Source organism: Cephus cinctus, unplaced genomic scaffold, assembly GCF_000341935.2.
Source record: "Cephus cinctus unplaced genomic scaffold, Ccin1 Ccin1_scaffold0087, whole genome shotgun sequence".
Lineage (NCBI taxonomy): Eukaryota > Metazoa > Arthropoda > Insecta > Hymenoptera > Cephidae > Cephus > Cephus cinctus.
The window spans coordinates 1211941-1228678 of NW_014332826.1; the positions used below are offsets into that span (position 1 = coordinate 1211941).

Consider the following 16738-nt stretch of genomic DNA (forward strand, 5'->3'; position numbering starts at 1 on the left):
TTTTTTTTTTTTTTTTTTTTTTTTTTGGTACCACCTGTGGATTTCTCGCGATCATTCAAGAAACATAGAAGTATCTTCTCGTGACGTATTCGATCGATGCTCCGAAATACCCGACACGTCGACAATTTTCCTCGCGGTTCGAAGCTCAAGCTCAGGAGACGAATCTTCGGAATTTTTGGGATGTCCCATTAATTTGTTCTTCTTCCTGTACCAGCGATTCCAAAGTACTCTGTCGAAACGACGACGGGCTTGAGTACTCTATAGTTTCGTTACTCCTCCCACGCACGTGGGAAACGACATTGTGACGAAGGAACGAGATGAGAGAGAGAGAGAGAGACAGAGAAGCAGAAAGTGACTTCTGTGCTGTTGAGAAAAAAAAAAAAAGTGTTAAAAAAAAAAAGGAAAAAAAAAAAGCAAGCAGAAATTGCTGAGATCCTACGAAAAACTGAGTCGAAGGAGACATGGGAAGGAAGGGATAATTTGGCAAATGGAGATACAAAGATTGGCTTCGTGTTAGCTAAAAGGCAAAATTCAAATGTGTTGATTAAACACACGTCCTTTCCTTCTCTGTTGACAGACTAGTGTGGAGTGGGAGGTTCAGAGAGATGATGGGAAGAGTGACGAAACTATGGACGCACCGAGCACGGCTCGTCCCGGTCGTCCGATTTCCGCCCTGTTGCAAGTCTCTCGCGAGAGCACCATCATGGCCGGCGGCTCCCTACTATGTATCAATACCTCATCGGCAGCTCTAACCGAATACCATGGGAAACGACGTAAAGCCGCACGAGCTAGCCTGCTCCCGAAATCGTCGTATGACGCGGGGAACGTAGCGACCTATAGCTGTTCCAAGGCGACGCTTCTGCCCTCTAGCTCCGTGTCTCAGTGCTCCGGTACCAACTCCAAAGCCGTCGCCGATGCTGCCGTTCCTACCGTCTCTGCCGGTGTCGCCGGGACCAACGATAATCGCGGCACCGGCAAAATCGTTAACGTCGACGCATTCAGACAGGACATCTCCGTGATACAGTCCACTGTCTGCGGCCCTTTGCAACGACCCACTTCGCATCCTAGAAAAGCCGGGAGATTTAAGCCGAGCTGGCTCCAGACGTACTCCTGGTTGCAGTACGACGAGAGGTCTAACCTCATGTTCTGCAAATTTTGCCGGAAATGGAGCGACACTATTCCTGAGATTCGTACCTCGTTTGCCGCGGGAAACGGCAACTTCAGGCTCGAGATTGTCAATCATCATGACAAGTGCAAGGCGCACAATCTGTGCGTCGCCAAGGACGGCGAATCGAGGGACTCGTACTCGTTTGCTACCGAATCTTTTTGAGAGCTTGCGCTCCTGCCTCTTCCGGTTTTCGTCTGTGATACACAATTTTCTTGTTACGCTGCGACAGATTTTTATTTCTATTAAAGGGGGTGGTTTGGTAGTCACGTTTTAAGGAACATTAACTAGGCATCGGCGGGTGCAGGGGTTTGTAATGACCCTGACCTAGACTCCAGGTCACGTCAGTGGCGAATGTTTTTGTCTCGCGTATAGGAGTCGTCACGTGCATTGAGAAAGTGAAACGGATTCCACGTGACGAGTAACGATAGGCTTGGCTTTCGGTCTTTATGGGGGAATGCTCTTTATTTGTAAGTTCGGTCATGATTGACAAGTGCCTTGTCGGTAAAGCGATTCTCCAAACGATAAAGCACTTTTATTTTTGGACTTGCGTATCGTATCTCTTTGCACGTTTATACTTACAGTGCCGAAATTCCATTACATATCCTGTGAGGTTATACAAGTGGGACCCTGCATGCGAATGCGTGACGTATTTCGTATGTTTTTATATACAGGGTGAAGCATTTAAATCGAGACTGTCAAATAACTCAAAGACAAGGTCTTATATGAAAAAAGTGTTTGAGACAAAAGTTGTAGGAGTTTGAGGGGCCAATGGAATATGCCTACTTGAATATTATTGATGGTTGGTTTCAATTAAAGTAGGCCACACTCTATTGCCCCCCTTAAACCCATACAACTTTTCTCTCAAACATTTTCTTAGCATAGCACCTTGTTGTTAAGTTATTTGACAGCTCGATTAAAATGCTTCACCCCTGTATGTATATACATATATACATTACCTGTACTATTTTCATGAAACTTTCCAATAACGATAAAGTCCGACGAATGCGTTATCGCGTATTGGCTAATCGTGGATACACTGTGAAGAAAGATTTATTTGTTTCTAGTGAATATTATTTCTATCGATTAAGATAAAATTCATTGAACGAAACCTGCGCTGTTATCTCAACTCCATCGCGTGGTTACAGTATATACCTCATATTACTCAGTTCCATCGACTACAGTACACGTAACCCAAGTAAATAATACTTCTTTGAAGCATACCGCTGGCTTTTCACGAGCTGTCCTTTCGCATTAGAATTTCGCGTGGCAGGACTAAGCACACAGACAGGAAATGCATATACTTAAAAATTGCTCGAAAACTGTGTTAAAATATTTTTACCAATTTGCCCACAGGCCATATTTAAATGGCCCACGTACGTAGCTCACTGGCTACTGGCAGAATTGATTATCAGTCGATTAAATGTTTTTCGTTCACTTTACCAAAAACTTTTTTCAATGTACAAATATAATACTAGCAACGGCACCAAGACACGCAGCAGAGTGAAATAGAGTTTTCAGAAAATATGCGAGAACATTCGATTCACACCGAGCATCGTGTCGTAACGTAAATGCAGTATATGAATTTTCGATCGTTTCTCTCGTTAGTGCCGGGATCTCAACATTGTAATGACGTAACGTACTATTTACCGCGCGCCAACGTTTTTTCCTTCGTTACACACAGCTAGCATTGCCATGCTCAGTCCGAGGCTAGGAGTTCGTTGATTTTCTATACTCGTGAGAAAAGTTACTACGTTGCAGCATGCGCAACAATGCGAACATCGTGCCAGATGCTACGTCACCTCTATTCTGTCGAAGCGGTGACGTCAGCCAACTTTTGACATGCCTGACACTTTGATACATTTTTATTCCCCCTCCGCGAGACTCCGTCAGTACGTACATGGATACCCTTATCCAATGTCGAAAGCTCAAAGGGAAATATTGCACTCGTTCGTTCCGCAAGCTCGTTCGAAGTGCTTGGCAACAGGAAATTCGTTACCGGACCAATGTGCGCGGTGGCGTGTATACGGAGGAAGATACATTGTGATTACGTAAATACTCATCCGTTCTTATAGATACATACGAGAGTGAGAGAGAGAGAGAGAGAGAGAGAGAGAGAGATAGTTAGAGATAGAGTGGAAGCGCGAAAGAGAACGATCATTCGAGAGCATAGCGTAGAGTAGTTCGAGTATATTAATATAAGGACACACGGTATACGTATGTGCATTGCAACAAGTATCCACGAGGGAAGTATCTTGTGAGAACGTATAAGAAGCGATAAGATTGCATAGATGGCGCTTATAGCGCGAAGGAATGCCAAAGTAGTAATTTTCCAAGGTGATGCAGTTCCGCGATGGTTCTATCGTGCGTTTTCATTGAAAGCTGCGCCGGAACCCGCGAAACAACATTATATTCGTGCCGTTACGTAAACGCGCGAGCCCGAGGATGCCCTGCGGGCCGAACGTAGTGTATGTATCGCGAAAAGTGGATTTTCCGCGCTAAAGTCCGACGCGTCAAGAGTGTTTTCTGGTGCGAAGGGCGGGAGGAGGGGGGAAAAAAGGCAATTTCGAAAACTTGTAAAAACGACGTCACGCCGCTCAGCTTGGTCGTATCAGATTTAAAATAGCTCTCGGCACCTGTGTCTCACAGTGCGCCGGAGTTACTCTTGAAATGGGATGCGGGGCTCGACTTTTACGAAGCGAGCGCATCCACGCTGTCAATTGTTATTCATTGTGCCGTTCGTCCAGATGAGAGTTTTAGGCCTTGGACATGACTCGGGATTACGTGCGCTGCATGGCATTCCCAGGGGCCACTCAAGTTTTACGCGTAACGAGCTCTCGTTGCTGCCATATTTTGGCGTAACCTCCTGGGCCGCGCAGCCCGCAGTGCGAATTAAGACATTAAACGAGAAAGTTCCGGGGACAAGGAAATAAGCACTGCTGTCTTGGGTGGCGCGAATATTAACGTGGGCTAACTCTCGTTGTCCATTACTGTCGCGCGTACGTAATTGTAAAAGCGCTTTGCCATTCTCATGTCTCCTGCCGAAGGTAGGTCCTCCAGACGATACGTTAGTACATACGTGTTCCATATTGTGATACATAGGGGTGATATAAACGTAGGTAAATGCGAGCGATACTCAGGAACGAATAGAGACGGACTTCGATACGTATTTGCGTCCTTTGTATCCGGAGTCCCAAGATTATCCCTACCGCTTAAGTATTCAGTATCTACTACGCGATTTCTCGCTACGCGAACATCCATTCGTGAATTGTATCCCGAAGCTTTTCCTAAGAATTTACGGCATTTCATCGATAAAACTTCACTCTCGTTTCATCCGTAGCGATACGTAGCTTCACACCGATCCAGAATAATCTACGGTACCGATAACGCGTTATTTATATTTTTATACGCATCCACGGTGCACTGTAATTCGGGCGCCTTCGGGGATTTAGATGTAAATACCGAGTGGTAATCTGGCGTAGGTCTTATTGCGATACGATTATTAAAAAGAGTGCTTAATGTACCTCAGATACATGCATAAGTAGTTGCTGCGAATTAGTTTGTCGTTGTAATTTAGTTTTACCGCACCATTTGTACCACGTTTATCAAGTCGTATGCAATAAATCATTGTGCTTCTTGAAAGCACCCTTTATGGTCGTTCAGTATGGACTCCGATGCGTTTCAAAGAAATTCTCCAAAAATATTTATAGTTCTTACCTCCACCCGTAGGGGCTGTGTTGTCGCGAGGAAGAATCCTTCGGCTGAATTTAAGACGCGTCCTTGTGTAATTAGAATGTCCTTTTTATGTCGATTTACGATCTTTCTTGGTAGATCAAAGTATCGTTTTCGATCAATGGTAAGCTTTGGTCTTTGCTTTTCTTTTTTTTTTTCTCTCTCTTTTTATTCTCTTCTCTTTTCACTTTACTCACGTGTCCTCTAATCATTCTTCCGTTTATACGTGTACAGGGCCATCCAGTCGGGCTGCTAGGGGACGACGGAGGGCCTCCGACGAGTGTCCTGACTGACGTAGTGCCAGGAACAGAGCCGTCCGAGACCCACAACCCACACGAAATACTCGACGGACTTGATGGTAAGATCTTATAACGTTATAAACGTATATTCATTCAGACCCGACATATTTCCCGTCGCTCGTTACGTGCCAATTTATCTGTCCCGGATACTCAGGCTACGAAGCACATTCGATTTTGGAGCATTTCATTTTTTATTGATATCCTCACCCAGATACCGCTGGTTTGGCAATTTCACTAGATCCTGTTCCAGATTCAGTACGAAATTGGAATGAAACATCTGTTTCCATTAGAAGAAATCACAAAGTAAATTTGATTGAAACGGAAATAAAAGCTCAGAGACTCCGGGTTCAAAGTTTTTCATATATACCAGTCGCTGTCACCCATTCGAGATATCCGTCGTAAACGTAGGCAAATGTCAATTACAATTTCTTAAATAACTTCGCGTCGGGCACACGGGAAATACGTCAGGTCTTCAGAAATCGAGGGAGATGTGCATGTCTGTTTTTGTAATGAATACCTTGACGAGACCTACGTACGTACATACATAAAGTTGGCGTACGAGACGAGCATCCCTCTATTTCCAAAAATTTGCCGAGCGTAGCGAAATATGTATATTTTTTTTAGATAATCAGATATATACATACTATATACGAGTCTTAGTATTGTGGTGATGGTATCGTGCATTTGCTAAAGTCATTTGTGGTAGTACTATGTAAATGTCTTCTTAATATGTTATAATATATACACATATATACATTACGTGAGGATATATATGTATATATGCGTGAGAAAAACAAAAGCACTTTTAACAACAGTTGGTTTTTGGGATAAGGTATATAAGCAAATGGACTGTACTCGTTGTGTCTGATGATGGTGTGTGGGTTGAAGTGTGTGGCTGTTGAGATTCTGTTGAATTATTTATTGTTGTACACGTATGTATGACGAATTAACGGTTTTCGATATGTACGAGATACACCAATATTATATATATATACGATATATACACGTATACATTGAATTACATATATGCTTTTACGTATTATAATTATAATGTATATATGTGTATTTAAATATGAAAATATATATATATATATATATATTATTTGTATGCAATATCACGATGGGGTTCTCGGTGCATGTCTCTGTATACTGTTTTTCTCTACCCTCTTACATACTTATCGTGTCTACATCACGTGCCTAGCCGATCTCGATCATCATTCTCACATCTTGCTCTGTTCATTCGCTGCATGGTGTTATCACTTGACACTCGACTCCGACGTAAGTCACGTTTAGCAAAAGAGAAAGGAAAGATATACGTTACACGAACGACAGAGTAAAGAAAGGAAAGAAATAGAGCAAGGAATTAATAAAAAAAAAAAAAAGAAAAAGAAAAAAGAGAAATATATTAACATACAGTATATACATATATATATGTCTATATAGAGGAAGAATGACAAATAATCGTTCTACGTGCAAAGTGTGCAATGATATTGTGTGTGTATATATTATATATGTCGTTGAAGGGGAAACGTGAGAAAAAAATGCGTGGAAACGATTCGTCGTAACCGATGAGAATGTTTCGCTTTTTTTGGAAAAAAAAGAAATGGCTCAATCTTATTCGCACGCGAAAGATGCGTTCGGATGAAAGGAAAGACGCGTTGTCTGTTACAATTAAGAATTGTTTGCAGTCGTGGACGGAGACGCGTTTCAATTTTACAATTTTACAGTAAATCGCGCATTCGTGTTATTGTTATTATTACACGTATGCTACGTAGCGATGTGAGAAGCGTAACTAGTGGCGTTCAAGATGAATTGTTACGGCTCGTGATGAGGTTGGCCGGTTGTCACTGATGTCTTGAGAGAGTGTAAGCATATGCAGAATAGAGTAACGTTACTATGAAAATTTCTGACTATCAGTCGATCTGTGGATCTCGTACGATATGTCGTTTCTTTTGCTTTTATCTTATTTTGTATTTTGTTATTGTTATTGTTTTTTTTTTTTTTTTTCTTTTCAAATAGATTTTTTGTTCACTCTTTTCACGTCACTATACCGTTTGAAACGTAGGTGTGCCGCTTACACTATATTTGCTGCAGTAGGTAACAGTGTGGTATTTTTTGAAGACATGTTTTATATATATATATATTTATAGTTTATATTTGTACATGGGAATATTGTTACGTTATTCCTGTGAATTATTATTATTATTATTATTATTATTATTTTCTCTTTATTTTGCCGTTAATTGCGCATTTCGTTCGTACCTTATTGATTTTACTTTTTTGTTGAAAATTCCGAATTGATCACAGTGCGTTTACGTATCTTAATTTGAATTCTTTGCGTAGAGCGTGAATTATGGTAGACTCTGTTTTAAAAGAGAGAACGTTTGCAACAATCATTGAAATGGAATCTTGTATTCCAGGAACGACAGGAACTTGCAAAAAAGAAAAGGATTTAAAGTATGACAGTCATAAGTTAGAGGCGCAACTCGGTTCTGAAAGTTGTAAGCTCTGCGGGAAGAGCGTAGCCAACATAAAAAAGCACATGAAATCACATTTTCCCGACAAGTATCAGTGCCACATTTGTCTGATATCGTTAACCAGATCAGACAATCTCAAAAGACACATAAAGCTGAAGCACGGGATACGGGAGGGCTCTCTCATATCGCCGTTTATGCGCTTGGAGGCCAAACACTTCCTGGCCAAATCGGAGCCGGCCTACTTCACCTAACACGTACCGAACGCACGGAAAGACAAAGTAAAAAAGAAAGTAAATGCGACAAAAAAACCGAGAATCCGAAAAAAGGCACAAAAAATCCATTGGCCGAGATCAGTCGTTCAGCGGGAGTTACGTCATTCGTACACGCACACGATCACACGTATACGCACTCACGTGTACGGATAATCGTCCATGCCTACGTAAGCCGGGTGGAAATTGATCCGAGAAAATCATGGAAAAAAAAAAAAGAGTAATCCGAAAAAAAAGGGATGCGGAACATACACGAGAGAGCAGGCGACAGAGTGGTGTATGCGAACGAAACCTAAGGACTCGTTCACACCAATTTCTCAGTTGATTTCGCTCTGACAAGTGGCAGGAACAAATAACGAAAAAGACAAGAATGTCCGACTCCCGCGACGTATTCGAATCTCTTATCCGGCCTTCTTAGGCTCAACTAGTATATTATTTAATATCGCGCGCACGCATTGCATTGCGTATCTATAAATTATTAATTCCAAACGAGCGCATCAGTGCGTTTCATTGTATTCTTAATTTTAATATTTAAGTACAGGGGTCACCACGACTGCCATTATTCTCCCTGTTGAGACGTCATCCTGGTTATACCGTATTCTCACAGGATTTTTCCAATCGTCAACCTCCTCCAACCTACTATCCGGTCTCCATGCCTTGACCTACCCCAGGGACACTCGTTTCCTCGTGGTGCGATAGGATTCTCGTCGACTAGCGTTGATTGGTACGAAACTTCGTGACGAAGTGTCTGGTATCATTGATTATCACTCCAGCCGCTCAGTACTGAGCCACCGTTTTAAAACGAGCAACAGCTTATTCAGTGATTGTCAAATCGTCCATTTGGCGGGATCTGCGGGGTAGGAGCGAAATCCTTTGTCGTTCTCAACGCTGAACGTTCTCAACGATTTACGTTGCTCCTTCTAGCCTACTGCAACTGGCTGTAGCTTATGGCATTCTGTACCCTCGAACCGACGTGAAAAAAGGCATTGTGGACGAGAACAGCCTGCAAAGTTGTTGTCTCCGTAGTCGGTGCATTGGAGACAGACGTATAAGCATTTCGCATTGAGCCTTTAACTCTATTATTATTTTTCGTACAAGTTCGAATTCGCGTAAGACTATCGAGTTACCCGTTTTCATGGCAATTTTTTTTTTTTTTTTTTTTTTCCTCTCAAAACACGAGAACGGGATCCTCGAGGATCTTTCCAGTTGAGTTTCGGTGGGTCCCGCTACGATTTGTAAAAATCATATGGAGGCTGTGGTTCTTTCATTTATTTAATACGTAATCCATTTTTGCCCGGGATATGAATCGTGACTTTGAGCACTAACAAATCTTGCCAGGGATCTTATCTCGAGACCGCATGAAATCGTGGAATCCACCTTTGGCATTTCCGTTTTATTTCCAGCAAGGCTATAACGAAGACAAGCAGTATTAAGTTAAATAGGTCGTAAAGGACGTCGAAGACTGAATAAGAATCTTTAGAGCCACGTTAATGGTTCGACATAGTCATTGAAAACTAGTCTCAAAGCCCATTGGCTGATGTAAACAGGTTTTTAGGCTTTCTTGTGGTGCCTTTTTTTTTAGTACAAGACTAATCAATAACGTAACTATTAATACATAATTTTTAACAGTACCTAGATTATGCATGCTTCGACCGAAATGTACCTTCATATGGGTTATCCCTCATCCCTCCCACTTCTCCCATACTCTTTTACATCTTTTCGTCAACTCCATCTGATCTCATCTAGGTTCCACCAGTTTCAATTTTTTTTTTTTACCAATTACCAACTACACTCCTTCGAACGAAAATCAATCCTTCGTCCTCGTGGCCATTACCAAGATAATCATTGCCACTATTATTATTATTGCTGCTACTGTTACCATTACTCTTACTATCGCCATCACTACTGTACACTCTACTACCCTTTCATACAGCCATCGTTCCTCTATCCCCTTTAGACTGCCGTTTTTACCTTCGCTTTTCTCTATTTACAGATTCGTCATTTTTTACTCCTCCAAGCATTGATTGTGTGCCGATATCGGACATAGAGAAAGTAAATGTATCAGATTTCTTTGAAAGGCTGCCGAACACTTACACTAGCAAATGCAAAATATGTGGGAGAATCGTGTCGAATTTAAAGAATCATTACCTGACGCATAATCCAGGGAACTATATATGCCCAATGTGCGGCTGCCGTAGGACCAGGTTGGACAATCTAAAGGTTCACATTAAACAGAAACATCCCGACATACTGATATTACACAGTGCAGCACGTTTTTGAGTTAAGTCGCATAGAGTATATGTATATCCGTCTGTACTCTCTCCTTCACAACCGCTATCACCGCCACCACCAACCAAGACCAACCTGTCCAAATTCATTAATTGCATCTCATATATTCATATAAGTTTATATACATATATCCAGGTATAGCCACTAGCGATCGTATTTTGATGAAGGTCGCGCAGGGCCCGATGACGTCACGTTCAAAGCGACATCATTTTCGGTTTGAGGGGACTTATATACAGCGTAGCTCATAAGGAGATGGCCCCTCAAATCGTAACTGACGTAACGGCATGATTCCACGGCATACGTAAAGTCAGCCGATAAGAGTAGAGAGGGTCCAGTGACGTCATCGTCCAAATGCGCTGAACCGCTAGTGATTCTGCCTGGTCTATTCGTATGATGGTCTCTGTGAGGTCGCGCTACTCTTTTTCATCTTCCACCATTTCCTCTCTTGATTCCACAGAAAACGATTGAAGATACACGACTATTTTCTGCCGCTTAATTATTTCATAGTTACGTATGTATTTTTTATGTAGCGCTTATTTACATCCTTAAGGACGTTTCACGCGCCAGCGCTGTCGCGTCGTCGTCGCTTTGGAAGCTCGTGTCGCCCATCGAGACGCAAACGCGAAGGTTCGTCTCGACGTTTTATTGGCATATTTGTCGCGTATCCTCCGGCTTCTCCTTTCGTCTCTCTGGGCTTTACGAGCGTCAGGAAGCGTCATCGAGTCGCACGAGGGGTCTGAGATGCGGTTTTCCTGTACCAAAATGTCGGATGCTAGCAAGCCAAATGCTAATGGACTGTAGATGATAAAAAAAAATATGAAAATTTGCAACCGAATATTCGTAATTGAATTCATCACGGTTATTCGTAAAAACTTCGGAAGGAAGTACCTTGCAAGGAAGCAAAAGGAAGAGATATTAAAAGATGGATGACGAGTGTCGACGATAATTCACAAGCCGCGAATATTTCGCTCATTACTCGCCATTTTTTTTTTTTTTTTTTCTTCTTTCTAATCCGCAACACTCCCACGTCACTTAATTCGTTCATTGTCCCTCACTTTAACTTATTTTTTTTATTTATTTTGCTGGCATCTCGCTTTTGGTGCTTGAAAGACAGCCTGAGTATTGTACTAACCACGGCGATATGTATGGTGATGGTCAAACGAGGAATGGGTTCATCTGCTTCTTCGCGCACACGTTATACGATACTTCTCTTTCTCTTATCGTTTTTTTTTTTTTATTTTTTTCTTCTTTAATTCATGATACGGATAGTCATCGTCATTCATGAGACTCCTTCCTATCGCTACACGAGTCCTCACGTTTCAATTTCTAGATAAGCTTCTTCATAGACCTTTCTCGTTTTTCGTTCGTCGACTAGTTCCGCGACGGCTGCCGTAATGGTTTTGCGAACACGTAAATCGGTGCGTGTTCTATCGAAGCTTGTACGGATAAAAAAAGCGTGGATTTGTTAGCCCCTTGGCTCGCAAAGATAACGAGGGAGAGCAAAAATGAAGAAAAAAAAATCACTGTCTTCACAGTTGCTGCGATCCTCCCTTGCCAATTATATACATTCTATACAAAGAGATCGTCCCCACGCGACATTCCAGGCGACCGACAAATCGCTCGACTGATTTCTCCATCTTTCGTTCTTGACTTCTCGTATCCCGATAAACGTTACCTCGAACGAGAGCCAGGGAAAGGGAAAGAAATAGTGTGCGTAGTGTGCAAAACTCTCAGAATTCTCAGGTGCACCGTTCCCCACCCCTTCCTCGGCGTGGCCGATTCGATGCTCTAAGTTTTATTATCAAGTAAGATAGCTTTGCTAAGATGTGAGTGTGATTAGGTATAAGTAACGTGGAGGAATATCCACGACCATCGGTGCTCGAACGGCGAGGTTCCTACAAAGACGCCAACGATCCCAAAGGCGGGTCCAGATTACGGCGAGATAGCGAATCCCGTTGATCTCAGTTAATTTGCCAAATATTACTACCGTGTATTAATCACGCGGACTGTATGCCGAAATGCGAGAGAGAGAGAGAGAGAGGGGAGAGACGGAGTGGGGAGAAATGACATATCGCTAAGAGAACATCCGATCCGATTGAAAAAAAAAAAGAAAAAGAAAAAAAAAAGAAACTTCAGGACTTTACGGGAGATGAGTGAGTTGACGATGGGATGAATGTACGCATGCGCATTGTTCTACCTTAACCGTAGATGAAAGTTCTAGCGTTGAGATAGAGGATTACTTTAGTTTTTCTATAAGGGCTAAGAAGGCACTCGCCCCCCTCTCTCTCTCTCTCTCTCTCTCTCTCTCTCTCTCTCTCTCTCTGTTCCAGTGTTGGCCAGTGGTGTCTCACTGAAGAGAGAGGGAGGGCCACTCCCTCCCCAGAGTCACGCTACGGACCTCCAGCTCTCCTGCTGGATGCGTCCACCCTCGCAAGACTCGAGGGAGGCAAATAAGGGTGCGTCGAGCGCGGTCCATCAGTACGATATGTTTGTTCGCGTGCCGGGCGGCTGCCGGCCCCAGCTCTACAGCTGCCTCCATTGCGGAAAGTCCGTCAGTAACCGGTGGCACCACATTCGCTCCCATCAGTCACAGAACTGCCATTGTCCCATTTGCAATAACGTGTTCACGCGCAGCGACAACCTCAAGGCGCACATTAAGAGCAAACACCCGGAACTCGTGTGAGAACCTCGCTGTTCACGGGAACGTCTCGTGACGGCGTGTCGACGACGACCGCTGCTACCACCTCAGTTTCTATTGCCCCTGCTACCACTGTTGCGTAACTGCTCTACTCATTGCGTCAGACAACCCCCGACGCCTATAGTCGTCCTAGCTATACCGCCCTTAGGGGACTCTCCGTTACCCACGTGCATAAACCCGTGTACCTTTTAATATTTTCTTGCTGAGATTGTTCTCTTTCGCAATATATATATATATATAGTGTATTATATATATATGTTTTAATGCCGTATCTCTTCATGTCATTGTTACTCTCGTTGTCCGGTAGGAGGGCACTTTGTCGCTCACAGTCACTCTCTGGATCACTCCCACGCTCGCTCGCTCGCTCACTCATTCGTTTACTCTCTTTATATATTGATCTCTGGTAAAATCGGTGCTGCAGGGGCGGCGTGGATCAAGGATGCTCAGACTCGTGTCTAACCAAAGTATAAAATGCAAATGTAGGGACAGAGTTACGCTCGATCGTGTATTGGCTCCCCCTTTCCTTCTGTTGCTTTATTCACTTTCCATTATATAGTTCGCTCTTAGTAATTACACCACCCTAGCCCACCCCAACCAACAGTCTCTACCCTTTCCGCACTGGCGCTACGAGCGCCACCGCGAGTGACGCAGCTTATCCTTGTTTTTCGTGGTTCTCGTGGGCTCATATCTCGCATGATATTAACCACGGGCAATGTAACCACCGGCAACAGTGGCAACGTCGAGGAGTCGAACCGATGTTGCTGGGATCTTGCACGGATCTATTGTGGGTAGCCGAGAATTCCGTGCTGCGACTGCCCGATTTTGGCGGACTTTTCAAATTTTTGTTTTCTCGAGGAAATCGGTACTGGATTACATACTCGATTATGGCATCTCGCCGCTTCTCATTACGTGCTCTCGTTCCCTGTGACGCACTGCTACTGCAGTTACTGCTGGTATTTGTGCGTCGTTCGTTCCCGAAGATTAATAATAAGGAGGAGCGACGTAATCAGCCACAGGGAATGTCCAGCCTAACCTAACCTGTAAAAAATAACTTCCCTCTAACACGTTACGTCGCGTATAGGCACGTATAGTCCCGATGTTGATGATGATGGCTGATCAATATACATGCAGTAATACGGCGGCTGAGGCGAACCGTCTCGATATACGTTACCGATTGATAATCAATCTGCAAGACAGCCTTGACGGTATATCCCGTTAATGATTTCTCAGTTTCTCTTGGGTTTTTGTTTTTATTCCCCATTCGTGGACTTCTCAGATTAGTTCACACTGTCTGCTCGCTATTCAGTCCGTCTCTCCCTCTCTAAAACGGTCCGTCTTCAAGGGCGATTCAGCCCTTCTCCCCCATCTGGAATGTCGGAGCAGCTTTGCCTCCCGGCATTCGCCACTGTGGCCTCACTCATTAGGTTCCGTTGTCCTAGCGCCGTTGCACGTTGAATCTGGATTCGCTGTAGCCTGATACCACCGTAACCCTTTTTTTTCCCCTCGAACGATCGTACGATCGCTTCGTTCTGGGCCTTGAACAGCTGATCTGTAAAGTGACGATGGTGCATGTCAATGAGACCAGTCAGGATCACCTTACGCGAGAGTCAATGATACTCTGGTATTATTCCCGTGACAGGAGAACGATTTTTGTACGTTGAACCTTGTCGAAGCACCGTGTACACCCGTAATGTGCCATACCCACTTAGTCCTCTAAGTATTTGATTTGCTTTTAAAGCCTAATTTAAGTTTAGTTCTTAATAATGCCTAGCGCCTAGATACGATAGCGAACGTAAATTGTAATATTTTTGTACTGGCTATTTGTGAAATAAATTGATGATGACTTTAATTTAACAGGTTTATGTGTTTGTTCGTGGGCCGGGTCGAAAAAAAAAATAATGGGCTTCTCTTTCTGACTCTAATCTCTTTTTTCTTTTTTCTTTTTTTTTAATTGTCACTCTTTTTTTGGTTCCCATTTTTTTTTTTGGTTTCTTTTTTGACTCTGTCTCTACATTTCTCTCACACGCGCGCACACTGCTTTCACGGGGGTGTGTCAATTCGTCGGGTGTGAATATCGAGCCGGATGTATTTCACAGACAAATCATCATCAGGACTGACCGTCGTCCGCGCTACCGACAGTCAGTCGTACCAACAAGAAATCATGCACAATACGATCCCTCGAACTCAGATAATTTGTATTACTTGTCGCGTTTCATTTTTAGTTTAATATTTACTCTCTGTTCGTTCTTCCTCTTTTCTCTTTTGTTCATTTCATTTCGCTTTTCAGGAAGTCCGAGAGGTACCTATACTTCTACATCCTTAATCTTCATCCTTAAACTTCTCTTACCAATGATAAGCCGTTTGTTTCAAGCTTTTCTCCGGAATCTTTGTTTCCTCATCTTCTTACCCTTCTGTCCATTCGTCCATTAATCCATGTCTTTCACATCATGTCGCTGCCGCTATTACAAGTAATCACACGCAACTGACACTATTCACAAGAACCTAATAAGCCTAATAAACATTAACAAGGATCATACTTTAACAAAGGTACTCTTATCGTTCCCAATTTGTGTATATAACTGTAAATCGTTTATAGACCGAGTAGCCGAAATGTCAGCCGAGCGCATTCAGAGTCCACGTCATCGTCTTATGTATGTACAACATTAAATGCGGAGTGTACGACGAATAATTGAAATCACTGTTGCTCGAGTACACTCGCAAATTTTCATTGACCGTGTAAGGCATAGAACCAGAGCATAAGAGCGCAGGAGTCTCGGCAGTGCAATTTGGAAAGCGACAGGCGAACAGAAGCGTTAAGTCAAATTGGGGCGACGAATGGAATCGGTTGACATTTGGCACTCCTGTAGAGTTATACAAGAGAGAAGGATCAAAAAGAGGGAGAGGTGTGCTACCGTGAAAAGAGGTGTTCGTGAAAATGTGTCTAACTGTTATTGTCAAGGATGTAAAGTTTAAAGGTAACGAATGCCTCGCGAGAGGTTAGAGAGGAGGAAGACGGATGGTTTAAATGGACCATGAAATTAGGCTCGAAACCGAGAAGACGGATTGAAAAAAGAATAAAAGCTAAAATGAGATTACAGGAGGATTCGAGAAGTGGGGTCGGGAGGGGGGTTCGTCTTGTAACAGGTAGAGGGCAAAGAGATTCAGGGGGAGGAGGATTGTTTCGTGGGCGCTGATATAAATAGCAGCGAGCCGTAGGTCCGGGAAGTAACAGTTGAGTGACTTGTCTTGTGTTGATGTTGCAGGTTCAAAAGCCTGGCACATGCGGCTGACCTTTGACCGGGTGCCAGGCGGCTGCAACCTTCACAGGTGCAAGCTGTGCGGCAAGGTCGTGACGCACATCAGGAACCACTACCACGTCCACTTCCCCGGCAGGTTTGAGTGTCCTCTCTGTCGTGCCACGTATACTCGTAGCGACAACCTGCGCACGCACTTTAAATTCAAACACCCCGAGGCAAGAAAGATTGATCTTAATGATTTCATGGCTGGCTCGTTGGCGCTCTCCGCGAATAACGACACCATGAATCCGCTCTCCTAAAAGGGCGCGGCGCGCACTACTCAAGGAGGGCTTGACCGATCGGTTCGAACACCAAATCTTTATAGGTTCTACGCTTAAATAGTGAAAATAAATTGTTCAGCTAAGATCCACGGACAAGGACGAGAAAATCGTCTAGGACTATGAAAGAATGGGGCAGCCTTATTTTTTTGGTCCAAGTGTGTGTTTCACGGGTGATCAAGAGGTCAAATAAGATGGGCTCAGGAGGTCGGATCGATGGAGTGATGGAGTGAAT

General features: G+C 43.4%; 1 protein-coding gene across 10 annotated transcripts in view; it reads left to right on the forward strand.

Annotated features, from left to right (window-relative positions):
• Window positions 1-16738, forward strand: part of LOC107272638 (sex determination protein fruitless) — a 42744-nt gene that overhangs the window by 12187 nt on the left and 13819 nt on the right. For 4 of the 10 annotated variants that reach the window (XM_015750063.2, XM_025090103.1, XM_015750069.2 and 1 more), the window contains exon 4: window positions 5132-5255. In XM_015750063.2, coding sequence (XP_015605549.1) covers window positions 5132-5255 — 124 coding nt within the window. Of the gene's footprint in view, window positions 1-577; window positions 4828-5131; window positions 5256-7616; window positions 9093-9935; window positions 12329-12561; window positions 14779-16192; window positions 16733-16738 lie in introns of those variants that run through there. The other 6 variants (XM_015750045.2, XM_015750019.2, XM_015750055.2 and 3 more) reach the window with 6 other exon arrangements.